The sequence below is a fragment of the Hippopotamus amphibius genome, chromosome 9 (assembly GCF_030028045.1).
Source record: "Hippopotamus amphibius kiboko isolate mHipAmp2 chromosome 9, mHipAmp2.hap2, whole genome shotgun sequence".
In the NCBI taxonomy this organism is placed as follows: domain Eukaryota; kingdom Metazoa; phylum Chordata; class Mammalia; order Artiodactyla; family Hippopotamidae; genus Hippopotamus; species Hippopotamus amphibius.
In genome coordinates, this window is record NC_080194.1 from 137993814 (window position 1) to 138009489 (window position 15676).

A 15676-nucleotide genomic window follows, 5' to 3' on the forward strand; every position below is an offset into this window, starting at 1 on the left:
AAGATCTGACACTTTACCTGGATCGCGCTGGCTGCCATGTTGGGTGGACTGCAGGGAGGAACCTGCAGGCGCAGGACGATCAACCAGGCTGCTGCAATAATCCAGGTAAGTGATGACAGTGACCTGAACCGAGAAGGTGGCAGAGGAGGTAGTAAGAAGTACTTGGATTCTGGAAAGAAATGTTGATGGTCGCATGGACAAGATTACTGGCTGATGGATATGGATATGAGAGGAACAAAGGCTTCTCTCCAGGTTGAGTAGCTGGAGGGACAGTGTTCCCATCTACTGAGATGAGGGATATTCGTAAACCAGCTGCAGCATCTCCAATAATCGAAAAAGACACTTCCACGTGGTGGCTCTCATACCTGCACATACACTTCTGGTGTGAGTACCTGGTATAATAGCCTTGCAGCTCTCCCGTAGCTTTAATAATTTTCAAAATAAGAAGTGGTGGAGGGTGGGCGACAATGACCAGTGACTCTCTTCTCGGCCCCCCATCCACTCAGTAAACAAGTACTATTGCTTCTACTTACAACATACTTATTGACTTTGTCCCTGCCTTCCTGGTATCCCTGCTAATATCCTAAAGTCAGATCCTAATCGCCTTGCACACTAAACAGAATCTCTTCCTTGATTTGCAATACTCACCTGCTAGCCTCCTGTTAAGCAAAGCTAACATACCTCAATTTCTGCCAAACAAAATCTAAACTCTATGGCCTGGCATTCATTTTCCACGATCGTACTCCACTCTGCCTTTAGTCTCATCCTCCATCACATCTACTCTGTGTTCCGGTTACTATGAACTGTTTCCTGAACATTTACCTCCCCACCAATTCCTTCTCCACTCAACCTTCCTCCCCGACCTGGGACACCCTCCCTTCCAACTTCACCTATAAAATCCTATCCACCCTGCAAGACACAGATCAAAGGCAGCCTCCTTCCCCAAACCTAACCCTGCCCCAACCCCCAGCTGGAAGCGATCTTTCCTTTGAATCTCTAAAGCATACAGTTCCTGGAAGCGATCTTTCCTCTGAATCTCTAAAGCATACAGTTCCTGTGGCATTTAACCACACTGACTTTGGGCCTCTCCTTAGAAATATGTTTAGTTTTCTGTATGTGTGTATTCCCTTCAATTTATATTGAAAGTACCTCTAGAATAAAAGGTGTCTTCCATTTCTTTTCCTCCAACCCCAGTACTATGTAAAGAACTCTGCACGTATTAGGTGTTTTAAAATGCTCCTAGTTACTTCCTAGCAATCCATTAAAAAGAAGTTCTACTCCATCAAGAGAAGAATCTGTAAATCACTGAGGGCCCCAAGTAGACCATTTACAAAAAAGTCTTCAGGACTGAGACTCAAATAGAACTCAGAGAGGTATATCTCCTCATGGGTTTGAGCCACTTATAGGAGAAGTATCAAAGACTTGGATCCAAACTCTGATGGATAGCAGGACCTCTGGAATACCTCTGCAGAGGCCAGTCTGAGACAGAGCTAGAGAAGCCCAAGAAGGGAGCAGTTGCCCTCTGGAATAACAGGCATATAAAATGTGTCCCCGTGGACAAAGGTTTAAAAAAAGGTTTCTAGACTGATTTGCTTCCAATTTAAAGGAAGGGAGAAATCTACACAGTTCTTCAAGCAGCTTGACTACAAAGCTGTGTGATCCCAAGTATGTTTACTTCTAACAGCAGAAGACATGAGCAATGCTTCCTGTACTGGGTCAAACAGAGCCCCCTCCCGCAAATTTATGTATACCTCAGAAGATGACCTTATTTGGAAACAGGGTCTCTGCAGAGGTAATTAGTTAAGATGAGGTCATAATGGATTAGGGTGGGCCCTAAATCCAAGGACTGGTATCTTTATAAGAGAAAGGAGAGAAAGATTCAGACACACAAACACACAGGAAAGAAGGCCATGTGACAATGCAGGCAGAGATTGGAGTGAGGCAGACACAAGCCAAGGAGCACCAGGGATGGCTGGGAGCCACCAGAAGCTATGAACAGTCAAGGAAGGATTCTTCCCTGGAGCCTTCAGAGCGAGCCCAGCCCTCCTGGACTCCTAGCTTCCAGACCTATGAGAGAACACAGCTGTTGTTTCAAGCCATGCAGTTGCAGTAACTTGTCACAGTGGTCCTAGGAAACTAATATACTTGCTGTTTGATTTAATCATTCAACAGACATATGTACCACTTACTACGTGCGAGATTCTGGGAAAGAGAGTATAATGCTGCTTCAAAGCACAGTTAGGAGTGACAAGCCCTCCGCAGGTGAACCGCGGACGGCATCCTCAAAGAATGGAGTTGAGCCGTCTTGAACTATGATCAGGATCAACAAGGTAAAGAAAACTGCAGGCAAAAGCAGCAGCATATGTTAAGACTCAGAAACATAAAAGGAAATATGAAGTTTAAGGAGTAATGATAAAAAATTTCAGTGAGATGTATGCTCCATGTGGGCAGGAAGCAGGAGATGGAGCAGAAAAACAGAGTAGAGCCAGATAATGAAAGGGCAAAAAATAATAATAATAAAGTCACTCTAAACAATTTTTTTAGAAAAACATAATGAAGAGACATACACGCCGCACTCAGGATTTTAGACTTTATTCCATAGGCAGAGAATAATATGGTGACATTTCTTTCTGGGGAAGTTCATTCTGGCAGCAGTAGGGAGGGCAGCCGAGTGTGGGGGAAATCACCAACAGTACAGGGATGTGTCAATAATCCAAGGAAATATAAATGAGGAAGTGGGGGTGACAGGCAAGAGAGTCAGGCCTTTCTGAAGAAAAACTGGCAGGATCTGGTGGCAAATGAATACAGAGGGAAGGAAAATATAGAGGATGACTCCAAGTTTTCTGGCTTGGGAAAACCACCTCCTAAAATTAGCCAAGGGAGTCACTGGAAGGTAGGGAGGTGGGGGTTGGCAGAAAAGAATGAGTCCAGAAGTACACCCACGAATGTCTGGTTCAGGAGTCAGCTGGAAGCCAGAGCAGCATAGCGGGAACCCGAAGTCACAGCAGCGGACAGGATCACCCATGAGAGTGAAAAGAGAAGAGGGCTGAGGACTGCTTTGGAGAAAATCAATATTTAAGAAACAGGTGGAGGGCACTCCCTGGCGGTCCAATAGTTAGGATGCCAGCACTTTCACTGTGGTAGCCCAGGTTCAATCCCTGGTCAGGGAACTAAGATGCTGCAACGTGCTTGGTGCAGCCAAGAAAAGAAACAGAAAGAAACGGGTAGAGAAACAGGAGTGGGAAAGACCCTGAGAAGGCAAGAGGCGGGACCAGGAGAAAATGGTGCTTCCGAAAGCGAAGAACAAGAGTTTCAAGGAAGAGCAATCACATCAACAGAAATACTAAGGGGTCAAAAACAATTAGGGCTGAAAAAAAATGTGCCCGGTGGACTCATTAGTTAAGCCACTGGTACCCTGGATATAATCAGTTTCGGTGGCACAGAAGCGGTGCCCCGCGCTAAGTGAATGGCAGTTACAAGCTTAACAGCAACTGGTGGAGATTTTTTTAAGAGGTATGAGAGCAAAGGGAACAAAGGTGATTATACCCAACTTCCCTCTACTGCTTAGTCAACCACGTCCCGCATGTTTCCACGTAAACGTCTCTGGCGTGTGTCTGTTTCCTTGCTGGCAGTCAGCAGTCCGCTTCAGAAGCTTGATGGAGGAGGCTGCCCTGCACTGAGCTTTCAAAAACGGACGCTGGGATGTGTGGGGTTTTGGTAGGCAGAGAACATAGGGGAGAGTGACACACAAAGAGGACACAAAGGCACAGTGGTGGACGGTGCAAGGTGTTTTCAGCATTATCTTGTGAAGGCACACCAGTCTTGTAGGGTCTGTCTGGGGGAACACTGAGATAAAGACTTTAAAGTTGGGTTGAGACCACACTGTAGAGGACCCTGAAGGCCAGGCTGTAGAGAATGGACTGAATGCAGTGGGCACTGAAAACTAACACAAATAAATTAGTATCTTAGGATGGCAACTAAGGGACTCGGCCTTAGAAAGACTAGCAGCGAGGAAACTGGTAAGGGCCTATCCCCTCTTACCTAAAACCTGATTATTTTCTTACTGTAAATTCTTTCAAGGCCAAATATATGACTTTCTAAGGCCTCCTGGGCCGACACCCAGTTAATAGGGATCTCTTCTTGTGAACTTCCACATTTTTATTGTCCTGTAGTCTCTCACAGAGAACTATTCCAACTCAACTCTAAGCTGGTGAGGAGGGCAGGGGGCTAGGGATTAGGTTTTCTTTCAACTTAGTCTCAGCAGCTTATAATGACAACTCAATAAATACTTGAGTTAAAAATTAGCCTAAAACAGAATTAGAAGGCTACATGTGTGGAAGAAAAATCCTCCAAACATAAGCCATCTAAAAACCCATGATTAGCTTACCTAAGCCTTTGTCTCTCAATTTAATAATCTAAATCCACTTTTTTTTTAAGGCCAGGCATACACCAGATAATGGTGGGATGGCAGATTGAAATTTAAATGCTGATGTTTCCAGTTTAACCTTATTTTCCATCAGCAGGTGTCTGGGCCATCTACAGTATGCCACGGGCAAGGCACTCGCTTGATGTTTATACCCTGGGTGGAAAATGTATCTTCCCTAATGATGAACAACAGCTTGCGGGGAGATGCCCACTCTTCTCCTGGTACCTGGGGTATAGGACACACTTGGCTGGGTGCATTCATTCATTTATTCACACAAAATGTACTGAGCCTCTCAAAGGCAAAGCAAGTTAACAGGTGCTGAAATGACAGATCCTCAAGATTTAGTGCTATGGACAAAACTGCTGCAGGTCTGCAGATCTGCTCCACACAGTAAGAGAGGAAACATTAGTGATAGGCTTTATTTACGTGTAATAGAGCTTTAGGTTAAAAAGCAAACAAAAAAACCAGTGTCCTGCACCAGCGTAATTCTAAGCGCACGGTTAATAGTGTGCATCTGACCTGACGCCGCGGTGGGAGGGACAAAGTTTAGATAAAGAAAGCAGCTAGGTCAGTTCTCCTCACCCTTGCTCTTTCCAGGCTCCTGCTCTGGGGATGGACACGGGGACTCCGGGGGCATCTGCTCAGGCAGCTTCTCCATGGGCTGGGTCCAGTCCCCAGTGCCGCTCCAAGGCCAGAATCTTCTCTATACGGTCTTCAGAACCCGACACAAGCGGCGGGCAGTCACTTCAGGACAGAGAGCGAGAAGGGGACAGATGTAGGGAAAGCGGCAGGTGCCGCTGCTCGAGAGGCTCCCGGCCCGTGGGCCTCGTCCTCCCTGCAGGCGGGCTGGGCCCCGCAGCGGGGAGCGCCAGGCCGGCCGGCAGCGCGCCCCACCCCGGCCCCACGGGGGGTCCTCCCGGCCCAGCCCGGCCTCACCTTCTCCCGCCGCTGAGCCCCGACACTCACTCTCTCAGCCGGCCGCGCGCTCAGGTGCGTCGGCGACCTCCACCGCCAGCCGGACTGGAAACGCCGGCTGCTCCGCGCGCACTTCCGGGGCCCATCTAGGCAGCTCGGAGGTCTAACCTCGATCGCGGGTTCCCTAGGGACCGCTGGGGAGCTGGGTCCAGAGAGGCATCGCGTGGGGGGCCTCCTTCGGCGTTTGTCCTCCTTCTCAAGGAGGGATTGAAGGAGGACGGAAGAGGCTTCTTTCTTTATTTGCCCTTCATCGCCCAAGTGGACTTGGGATCTAAATTGGTTGTTTCTTCTTTCTCATCCCCACTGTCCCGTGTGCACCCCATTTGCCCCCTCCGCTCTGCTCCACCCATCTCCACATTCCTTCTTCAGGATCACAAGTCACGCTGACCCTGCTGGGCCAAAACCTGTTATCTACGCCCTCTATCCATCCTGTCCTCCTCTCTGTCGCTTCAACCCAGCCTCCCAGTTTTGCCTGGAGCCTATAAACGCAGAGGAGAAACATACTGGTACCAAAGGGCTGAAAGAGGAAGAAAAGCCGCAGAGATAAGATCAAGACTCAAACACCTACTGCACCTCAAGTACAGGTTTGCAGAGGCGTATCTGATACGCTGAAGCAGGAAAATGGGTTAAGGAAATGAGGTGTTCATGATAAAGGGTATTTTCCTGCTAAACTCAAAAATAACAGCTACCGGTTAAGGAGCACTGAAACGGACATTATGTCATTAACCTTCACAACAATCCCACGAAGGTGATACCTTTTACTGTCTTACATGCCAGAAGCTGCAGAGTTCGAGGGCAAACTAGAGGCAGGACTTGAACCCTGGCCCGTTCAAACCAGAGCCTGGAGGCTAACCACAGGAAGGACAGTGGAAGAAGACTGGGGGCCGGGCGGAGGTGGGAGTAGGGGGGAGCTTTAACATGAGCAACTGCGGGAAAGAAAAAAAGGTGCTGGTAATTATGCCCAGGTTGTAAATTTATAACCACGGATGATATACAAATATAAGAGGGTAACCATTTTCTTAAAGTGAAGAGAGTGAATGGGATGAGACAGCAAAATAATTCCCAAATATTTTTTTGTTGATTTGTACAGGGTGCCACCTGTTTGAAACCATGCTCAATCTTGGATTTAACAATGGTTCCTTCAGACACTCATATTTTGAAGGAAGTGTAAGATGTGATGCCACATGATACGAAATGTTAGAGACATGTCACAGTTTGCTGACTCCAGCAGGAAGTGCCAGTCAGGAGGCACACACAGCCCAGTGCCTCATGATCTCTCTAGTCATATTTTATGTTCTCCAAAGCAGGGTTGTCCCTCCCTGGACAATGCTAGAACTACACTGGTAAACGCTTGCTCATTAATTCCCTTTTTAAGATTTTTTGCTAAGATTTTTGTCTAAGTATCTCCTCTCTATTGTAGTGTTTTTTAATATTAGTATTTACATTAAAAACTTTGGGGCACTTAGTATATGACCAGTAGCTTTTACATTTAATTTCATGCTATTATTAACCACATTGTATACACAAGGAAATCAGAAAGGCTAAGTAAAATGTCCAAAGTCGTATAGCTAGTAAAGTTCAAGCACAGGTATGTCTCATTCCAAAGTCACTGCTTTTACTAATCTTTTTCACTCAGTGGATTAATTCATTTAATTATCCACTGGCTACCACTAAATATCACAGTGCCTGACAACTGTATTACTAAATGAATGAAAGCACATATGAGAAATTCCATTGTTTCTGAGATAACACCCCAGGGGCTTCCTTTGAACTTCGTTCTTAAATCCTCAGTTACCCACGTACTATTTCCTAAGGTGAGGCATTCTCCAAAGAGCTCATTTATTATTGCCTTGAAAATGCCATACTTTCCTCTGCAGGCCTTCTGACATGCTCTTTTGTCTGAAACACTCTCCCTGCTCTCCATCTCTCTAGTCTACCTCTATCCACTCTTGCTCAAGCCCAAAACCTAGGAATCAAACTTGATTTTCCCATTACCCACTCTGCTCCACCACTATAACCAGACGTGGTAGTAAATCTTGGTAAGGATATGTATCCATTAGTAAGTTCTAGTTGGCAGAAAAAATTAACAGCACATTTGGGGCATCGCAAAATGGAAATATAAATCTAGTGATGGCAGTGGGAGTATCTTGGCAGGAGATGGGCATATATACATACATGTTTATGTAGGTAGGTGAGCAAATAGGTAAAATTAGGTATCCCAACTATCTCTTCCCTTCCCCGTCCTTCAAGACTAAAAAGACTAAGAACACAAATTATATTGGACTGATTAAATGTCAGTAAGCTTAAAGGGACAAGTTACTTGCCCTCAAGGATTATTTTCGTTTCTCATTTTTTTTAATGTGTTTAATTTATTTAAAAAACACATTCTGCCTAGCTCTACTGAAATCTCAAACCACTTACCCTTACTTCATGTGCCGACAGCATCCCAACCGAATAACCCTTTAAATCGTATACATTCAGACTTTATTCCCGAGATCTGTGGAAGAGCAAGCTTTGTACCACGAAGGAGAGTGATCTACTCTTGCTGTGAAGCAGGTTTCTAGAAGGAACTGAGTTTGCAGCCAGGAAGGGGATTCTAAAATTCCCAAAAGCTTCTGGCTGAGGACTTCAGATTTTATTTGAAACAGATTCTCAGAGTATCAAACACACCTTTATTCAAGTGGAAGTACAAAAGCACATTCCTAAACCAAATGCATACATGTGATTTTTACATTTTCTGCTATTAAGAGATTACTTAATCCTCTGTTTCGTAATCACCAGAGGTGACTATCGGTGGTCTCTAACCATAAGGTATACATGTTCATAGACAGGAAAACAAAAACATGCATTTTTCATATGCTTTTACATTTAGATCAATTCATTTAGGTCCCTACCCTGCCCTGATGAGAACCTATGTTTGCTGATGGCTAAGAGGTAAAATACAGTGGTAGAACTACCCTAGAGGTTATTAGCCATAAGAGGCTTACAGAGTAAGCAATGAATTTTTATATATTTGTTGAGGATCCCTAGTGAACATTTTAACATATGAACTATGAAAGCCTTAATCGCTGGAACAACTAGAATTTTAAATAACACTTGTCTTATTCACAAAATGTTATGATACTTAAGATGAGAAAATACAATAAAATGCTTTGACATCATCTAAAGAACCATGAACTCTTGCTAGGTGTTACAACAGTGACCCTGAACTCTGGAGGCAACATCTGTGATCAGTTTCATCAACCGCTCCCCGCCCCCCCCCCAAAAATGTTCTTTTATATGGCCTGTAGACTCTAGTAGAATACAAAAAATATGATGATGTGTAAACAACTGCAAACAGATAATGAAAAACTGTAACAGTTAAATTTTACAGGCATATCTGACATTCTTAAAATACTCCCTCTAGAGATATTACACAAGAACAGCAATACCTTTGATGGAACGCAGCATTCCCTTATGAAGATCTCTGATTTCTTAATATACATTCTTTATGTTTTGCCTTATCGAAAGCAGACTTGAGCATTCTGCTGGCCTTCAATGGACATATATAAAATAATTCTGAACTTAGATATGCAAAATAGGCACTGAATACAGCTAGGCTACCACCAGTCTTGTTGGCTTTCTAATGTCTTTTTCATCTCTTTTAGAAGGCTGTGAATGCTAACACAGCTAAGAACCTGGGCGTCACTTGAAAATGTTCAGCTTCCTGCCACAAATGCAGGGGAAACAGAATCCTTCACACTCGTGGATGGACAGGTGTGTCAATCCATTTCTTTTAAAGAAAGATACTTTGCATTAGGACAGAAGACACCAAAAAAAAAAAAAAAAAGAAAAGAAAGAAAAAAACAAAAGTAGGGATGACATAGCTGCTAGTGTAAAGCTTAAAACTAGGAAACCATCATTGAAGGTGCTTAAGAGAATGGAGAAATCAACAGGAATCCAAATGTTATGGCTGGAAAGGAATAGGGTCCTCAGAAAAAAGCAGGCCCACAAGTCTGTTTTGGAGAGAACTTTGGCTGAGAACAGCACAAAAAGCTAAATGAAAAACTTTCCATAAGTTGATATGTTTTAACACTGGTGTATTAATGTATCTTAGGGAAGCTGTGAACAATAAGAACCAATTTCAGGAAAAATAAAAATGTTTATAGGCCACATTAAAACAAAAATAGCTTAAATGAGTTTCATAAATAAAGTATACATACCTACTTATAACACCTATTAAATCAAAGAATGCCATGAGAAAACAGAACTGCATTCACCAAGTCACTCCTCTGACTAGATTCTTCTCCAATGAAAAAGGTTGGGACTATATATTAACAATTTCATACGCAAATAACAATTTTCCCTTTGATATTCTGATGTTGAATACAGCCTGAAATATGGTGCTAAATGTTTCCACTTGCATTATATCAAATTCTGGTCTGGTGTGGATATTTTGATGATGAAAAGACTTGAACTCCTACTGAAAGACTTGTCGCATTCACTATACCCAGATGACTTCTCTTGGGTATGGATTCTTTGCTGTGAGGGTTGGAATATGGCTGAATCCTCCCACACATACGCATTTATTACATTCATAGGTATTCTGCATGAAATGAATTTGATGCTCAACAAGGTAATTTCTTTGACTGAAGGCTTTTTCACATTCATTACAGCAATGGAATTTTATTCCAGTATGAATTCTCCAGTGGTGACGGTATGAAAATAGCATGAAGCATCTACCACATTCAATGTATTTGAAGGTTTTCTCATTGGTATGGGTTTGCAGGTGGCAAGAGTTTAACACAGACTAATAGCTTCCCAACATTCTTCACATTCAGAATGTTTCTCTCTGGTGTGAATTCCCCGATGACTAATAAAGGTTGAGCTAGGACTGAAGGCTCTACCACACTCAGGACGCAAGTGATTTCTCCCTGCTATGAACTCTCAGATGCTGAATGAGGCCTGAACTGGACTAAATGTCTCCCCACGTTCATTACATTCATAAGGTTTCTCTTTGGTATGAATTCCTTGATGGTGGACAAGGTGTGCTCTCTGACTGAGGTTCTTTTCCCATGCATCACAATCAAAGGCTTTTTCTCTGGTGAGGACTTCCTGTTGCAGGACAAGATCTGAGCTATGGTTGAAATTATCCTCATAATCATTACACTCATAGGATTTCTCTTTCCTATGAATTTTGTGATGCTGAATAAGGCATGAGGTTTGACTGAAAGCTTTTCCACATTCATTACATTCATGTGGTTTCTCTGTGTGAATTCTCTGATGCTGAATAAGATGGGAATTCAATCTGAAGTCTTTTCCACATTCATTACATATATAGGGCTTTTCTCTGAGACGCATTCCTTGATGTTTCATAAAGGTCAAACCACATTCATTGTATTCATAGGATTTCTCTTCACAATGGACCTTCTGATGTTCGGCTAGGTGTGAGGTATGACAGAAGTCACTGCCACACACAGTACACTTACAAGGCATCTCTCTGTGAACTCTCTGATGTTGAGTAAGGTGTACACTACGACTGAAGACTCTTTCACAATTGCTACATTTATAAGATTTTGCTCTAGTGTGAATCCTCTTATGCTGGATTATGTCTGAGCTCTGACTACAGGATTTGTCAGACACCTCGCAGGATTTATCAGATGCTTCACATTTATAGGGTTTTTCTCTAGTGTGTATTCTTTTATGTCGACTGAGACTTGAACTCTGACTGAAAGATTTTTCACATTCCTTACACTTGTAGGGTTTCTCTCTCGTATGAATTCTCTGATGTCTAGAAAGGGCTGAGCTCTGATGGAAGGTTTTCTCACATGCATCACATTTATAGGATTTCTCAGTGGTAGAAATGCTCTCACATTTATTAAGGTGGGAGAGTTCCATTAAACTTTCCTTATATTCATTACTCTGAAAATCTTGCGTTAGATTTACTTGTTCATGTTTACCAGCTGAATCCTGGATGGGGCTCATGTCATACTTATCAATGTCATCAACATTCTGTATTCTAAGAACTCTCTGATCTGTATCAAGAGTAGAGTCCAGACTGAAGCTTTTTTCAGGTTCATTACATTCACTGTTCTTCTCACTGGTGAAGGTTTTCTTACTGATTGTTATTTGCCTAAACTCTCTCTCCAGAAAGAGAAATTTCCTTAGGATTTCCTGAAGCCTTTCTAATCTGTCCTCAGGCTTATACACTTCTCTAGTCTCAGGAACTTGGACAATATCCTTTTTGAGTCTTCCTACTCTCACTTTGTATGAATGTACTTCTTCTGGAATTTTCTGCTTAGGAATCAACAGCTTGCTCTCTTCTCTGGTCTCTCCATCTGATTCAATATATAAATAGAAAATGCAAATGTAATCTGTACCCTGTGCTTAGAAAAAGAAAACTTAGGAGAAAACTAAATAATCTACAATCTACCAGGGTAAGAGAAGTTTATTTACTCTGAAACACAGGCACAAAATCTCAACAGCAGATGTCAGGGCATGAGTAGGAGCAATGAGGCAGCATCCAAGTGGCTCAGGGTATGGTAGAAACAGAGGGCAGGTTCAGCAGAGTACGAAGAGAACCAATTAAGGTGTTTCAACAGAGATAACAGGGAACTAGTTCAACAGAATTATAGACAAGCAACTTGAATAGGGACCTAGCACAACTTATGGATAAGGGACAAAACAAAGAGTTCATCAAAACTGAAGGGAAAAGGAACGAGCTCTTCATTCTGGGATACAGACAGAGCTCTTCACTGACTGCCACAGCAGCTACAGCTTTACTCAACAGCTGGACTTTACTTCCCTACTTATTCATCTGATTGATTCTGCCTTACTCACCTGAGCAGTCATCTCTTAAGACTTCTCTATTCTTAGTTTGCAGATCAAAGACCTGTAGATCTTGTTCCAGCTGGGAGATTCCATCGGGCTTGAAAATTGGAAATCCTGCTCACAGAGAAGGAAATGGGATGTGGCAATTTATCCCCAGATACTATACCAGCCACTTTTTCTCTTAATTAATGGTTAATGGAGAGAGAAAGTAAATTCTTAGAAGACATTAAGAAGGCCTGGAGAGGGAAAGGCCAAAGACCTTCTACAAGGAGTTCACATTCGTGCTCTAGAAAGAGGTGTGCTAAGGGGCAAGCTGATGGCTTCTGGGAGCATAAGCACTGATTTGTACATACGCCGACCAGGGAATGTGTGCACGAGTGCGCACCTGCCTTCACAGAAGCCATCATCACTCCTCATCCGCTGCCTACAGACCAATCTTTGTGTGAGACCTGGTCTACAAATATTAGACCTGGAGATCATCAAAATATAACTCTGCTGGACTGGAGAAAGGTGAATTCTCAAGAACCTGTTGTATGGTGAGCTAAACTATAGCAACAGAATCAGTGAAGACTGAATAAACATTCCAAGGACCAATCTCAAGAAACAATTCATTTCAGGGCACATGAGGAAACAAATAATAACATGACACATCTTTACCCCTTAGCAGCTTATACTCTTGTTTATTCAGCAAACATTTATGGGGTGCCTCCTATATGCAAATTATGTAGGAGATAAAGAGCCCAAGCAGATAAAGTCTATCCCCTCAAGGACCTTATACTCTTAACTGCAGAGACAGGAACAACTTACTATAATATGATAGTGAGGAAAGTGCAACAAAAGTGCATGTTCACATAAAATGGCCTTTCTCTGGTTTGCATAATGGACTGCTAGGAACTCATCTCTTTTAAAGCAAAAGCAAGAGGCAGTCTGCTTCTGAGGGGGACAGAACTAGCATGGTATCAAAGGGGCAGTTTTTCACACATATTCAGCCCATAAAGCTTATAGTAGCTCACATACAAGGTCTAGCTCAAGCCCCTTATCTCCAAAAACCTTTCTCTCCACTTACTGAATGTATTTGTACTCTACAAAATGTATTATTTGTTCCTCTTATCCTGACATGTCTCTATATATAGTGGAGTTTATAGATTTTTAAAAATTGTTTTCAGGTAGTAGCATACCTACTTGATTTATATACTCTTTGATAGCAGGGACCATGTAACTTCTATCTTGCACGTCTTTTCGTTCGCTTACTTAAGAGCTACTCATTGAGTGCCAATTCTGTGCCCAAGTGTCAACAGATAATCAATGCTTTAAAAAGGGCTCTGGGCCTGAAAAATATGATAAACCAATAGCTGCCCTATGGGATTCCACATGACAGCCTATGAGCAGGGAGATCAGAACAGATATAAGAAAGGCATTTACTATGTTTCTGAATTCCTGCTGGGCATAAATAGAGTCAATTCTCTTTTTGGACACTTATTTTAGTTAAGGTCCTCCATGTCAAATGAAATAGTTTTGCAAGTTTAAAAAAAGTTAACATGGCATGAAGCAGCAACTACTCTGCTCAAATTCTGAAAATATAATTTGCAATTATTAACAGATATTTATTAAGGTGTTTCTAAGTATTTGATAATTGAAATTAATTTTGGTTATTTACTCTATATACCCTTAAATCACATAAACACAACAAAAAAGATGGTCTTCGTGTGGGATTAGGGGTTTGATTTTAGACACATGTGTAAGGTAATGCAGGAAGGTATAAGAGAGAATGCCTAGTAGGCAGTTAGAGATACAAGACTGCAGTTTAGAAGAGAGAACAGGATTCAAGATACAGACTTAGTCACTTGTATCATCAAAATATTAAGATTCACTAAGCACTGGTAGGTGCAAAGTACCACACCAAGAGCTTTATAAGCTTTCACTCATTTAATACTCACCATACCTTCATGAGATAGGAATTATTATTGTACCAATTTTACAAATGGGAAAACTAAGACTCAGAGAGGTTAAGCACCTTGTCCAAGGTCATGATAACTGGTGAAGCTAGGGCTCAAACAGACAGACTTAATTCAGAAACTAGCTTTTTAAATAATCTACTAGTAAAAAATGATTGTGAATGAAATCCATCCCTTCCTCTAAATATGTAGAAAGAGAACAGAAGACCAACATATTGGCAATGGAGCAAAAGGTGAAAATAATAAAAAGAACAGAGAAATAGTAATTAGAACAATACATGGAGAGCCAGGATCCAACAGACTTAGAATCATGACTTTTAATTAAAAGGGATCTAAAAGAACATTTAGTGTCAAAGGAATGAAAATCTCTTCATAATAGGCACAGTCTGAGCAATATCCAATTTGAGAAAACTCCATCATAAAGACATAATTTGAATACTCTCTTGAAATTTTTGTTTGTATTAAGAAATCTGGTCTGTAGCTCATATTACTTGCTGTCCTTTCCAAAAAAAAAAAACATTTAAGTAACTACCACAAGCCAGGTACTTACATACATAACCTAATTTAATCCTTGGCACAACCCAGGAAGCAGACGTTATTTTTTATGTGTTATACATGAAAAAGAATCATTATGATCAGTTTAAATAACCTGCTCAAACACAGAGAGTAAATGGAACCCACAGTTAATATTTTTTCCAATCTATACTAAGGGTCACAGAAAGCATTAAAGCAGGTTTTCTTACCACTGGCCTGAATGCCTTTTTCCTAGCTTTAAGTCAAAAATCTACGCTTTCAAAATATGCATCTCCTTTAAACTTTTCCCATCTAAAATTACTTAATTTTTTATTAAAACAATTGATTTTCAAAATTTAAACATTGACAGTTTTCTAATTAGATTTATTTTTAACTTAATCTGATCTTTAAAAATAACATTTAAAATTTACCTCATTGTTTGTTGCCTGTACCAGTGTTGTGCTAAGATTTTAGCTATCTGAAAACTTCACGCTTTTCTTCCTGGTCCTTCATAAACACACAAATAAAATCTATCCTTAGCAATATTGTTCTTGTGTAGATACCTATTATAATGGAATGAATCTTTTAACAACTTTACTTTTTCTTGAATGCATGTACTTTCTGCTCCCAAACTATACAATCTCATGCCTGTCTGTCCAATTTATCATGGCTATTTTAAATTATCATCAGAGTACAGAGCCATAGAAACCACGTGTGGTTGGACTAACTGTCCTAAGACACAAAACAGTGAAAAAGCATGGGCTTCAGAGTCAGATCTGAATCCCTAGCCTAGCTCTGACCCTGGGTGGATCACTTAACTTCTCTTAGCCTCAACTTCCTCAGGTGTAAAACAGAATAATACCTGCTCACATGGTTATGGTAAGGATTAAATGAGATATATGTAAAGTACCTAGTAACATATTGGTGGCTCAATAAATAGTAAACAGCTGTCGTAGTGAAAGACATTCTATACGAAATCATTTTTGTCCTCATGACA

General features: G+C 41.6%; 2 protein-coding genes across 9 annotated transcripts in view; both read right to left on the reverse strand.

The window, feature by feature from the left end:
* TMEM225B (transmembrane protein 225B) overlaps positions 1-15676 on the reverse strand; it is a 42967-nt gene that overhangs the window by 22788 nt on the left and 4503 nt on the right. For 3 of the 8 annotated variants that reach the window (XM_057695621.1, XM_057695623.1, XM_057695617.1), the window contains exons 1-2: positions 5009-5123; positions 18-123 (exon numbers count right to left, since the gene is read on the reverse strand). Coding sequence is in view for 3 of the 8 variants with exons in the window: in XM_057695615.1 (XP_057551598.1) it covers positions 5009-5084 (76 nt within the window). In the remaining 5 variants the exon portion in view is untranslated. Of the gene's footprint in view, positions 1-17; positions 124-5008; positions 5171-5362; positions 5509-15676 lie in introns of those variants that run through there. The other 5 variants (XM_057695618.1, XM_057695624.1, XM_057695615.1 and 2 more) reach the window with 4 other exon arrangements.
* LOC130861066 (zinc finger protein 655-like) lies at positions 8034-12615 on the reverse strand. Its single transcript, XM_057749557.1, has 3 exons — positions 12597-12615; positions 12221-12325; positions 8034-11766 (listed from the first exon to the last, which is right to left on the reverse strand). Exons 1-3 carry the CDS (start codon positions 12613-12615, stop codon positions 10328-10330), a joined length of 1563 nt encoding a protein of 520 aa, XP_057605540.1. The 3' UTR covers positions 8034-10327.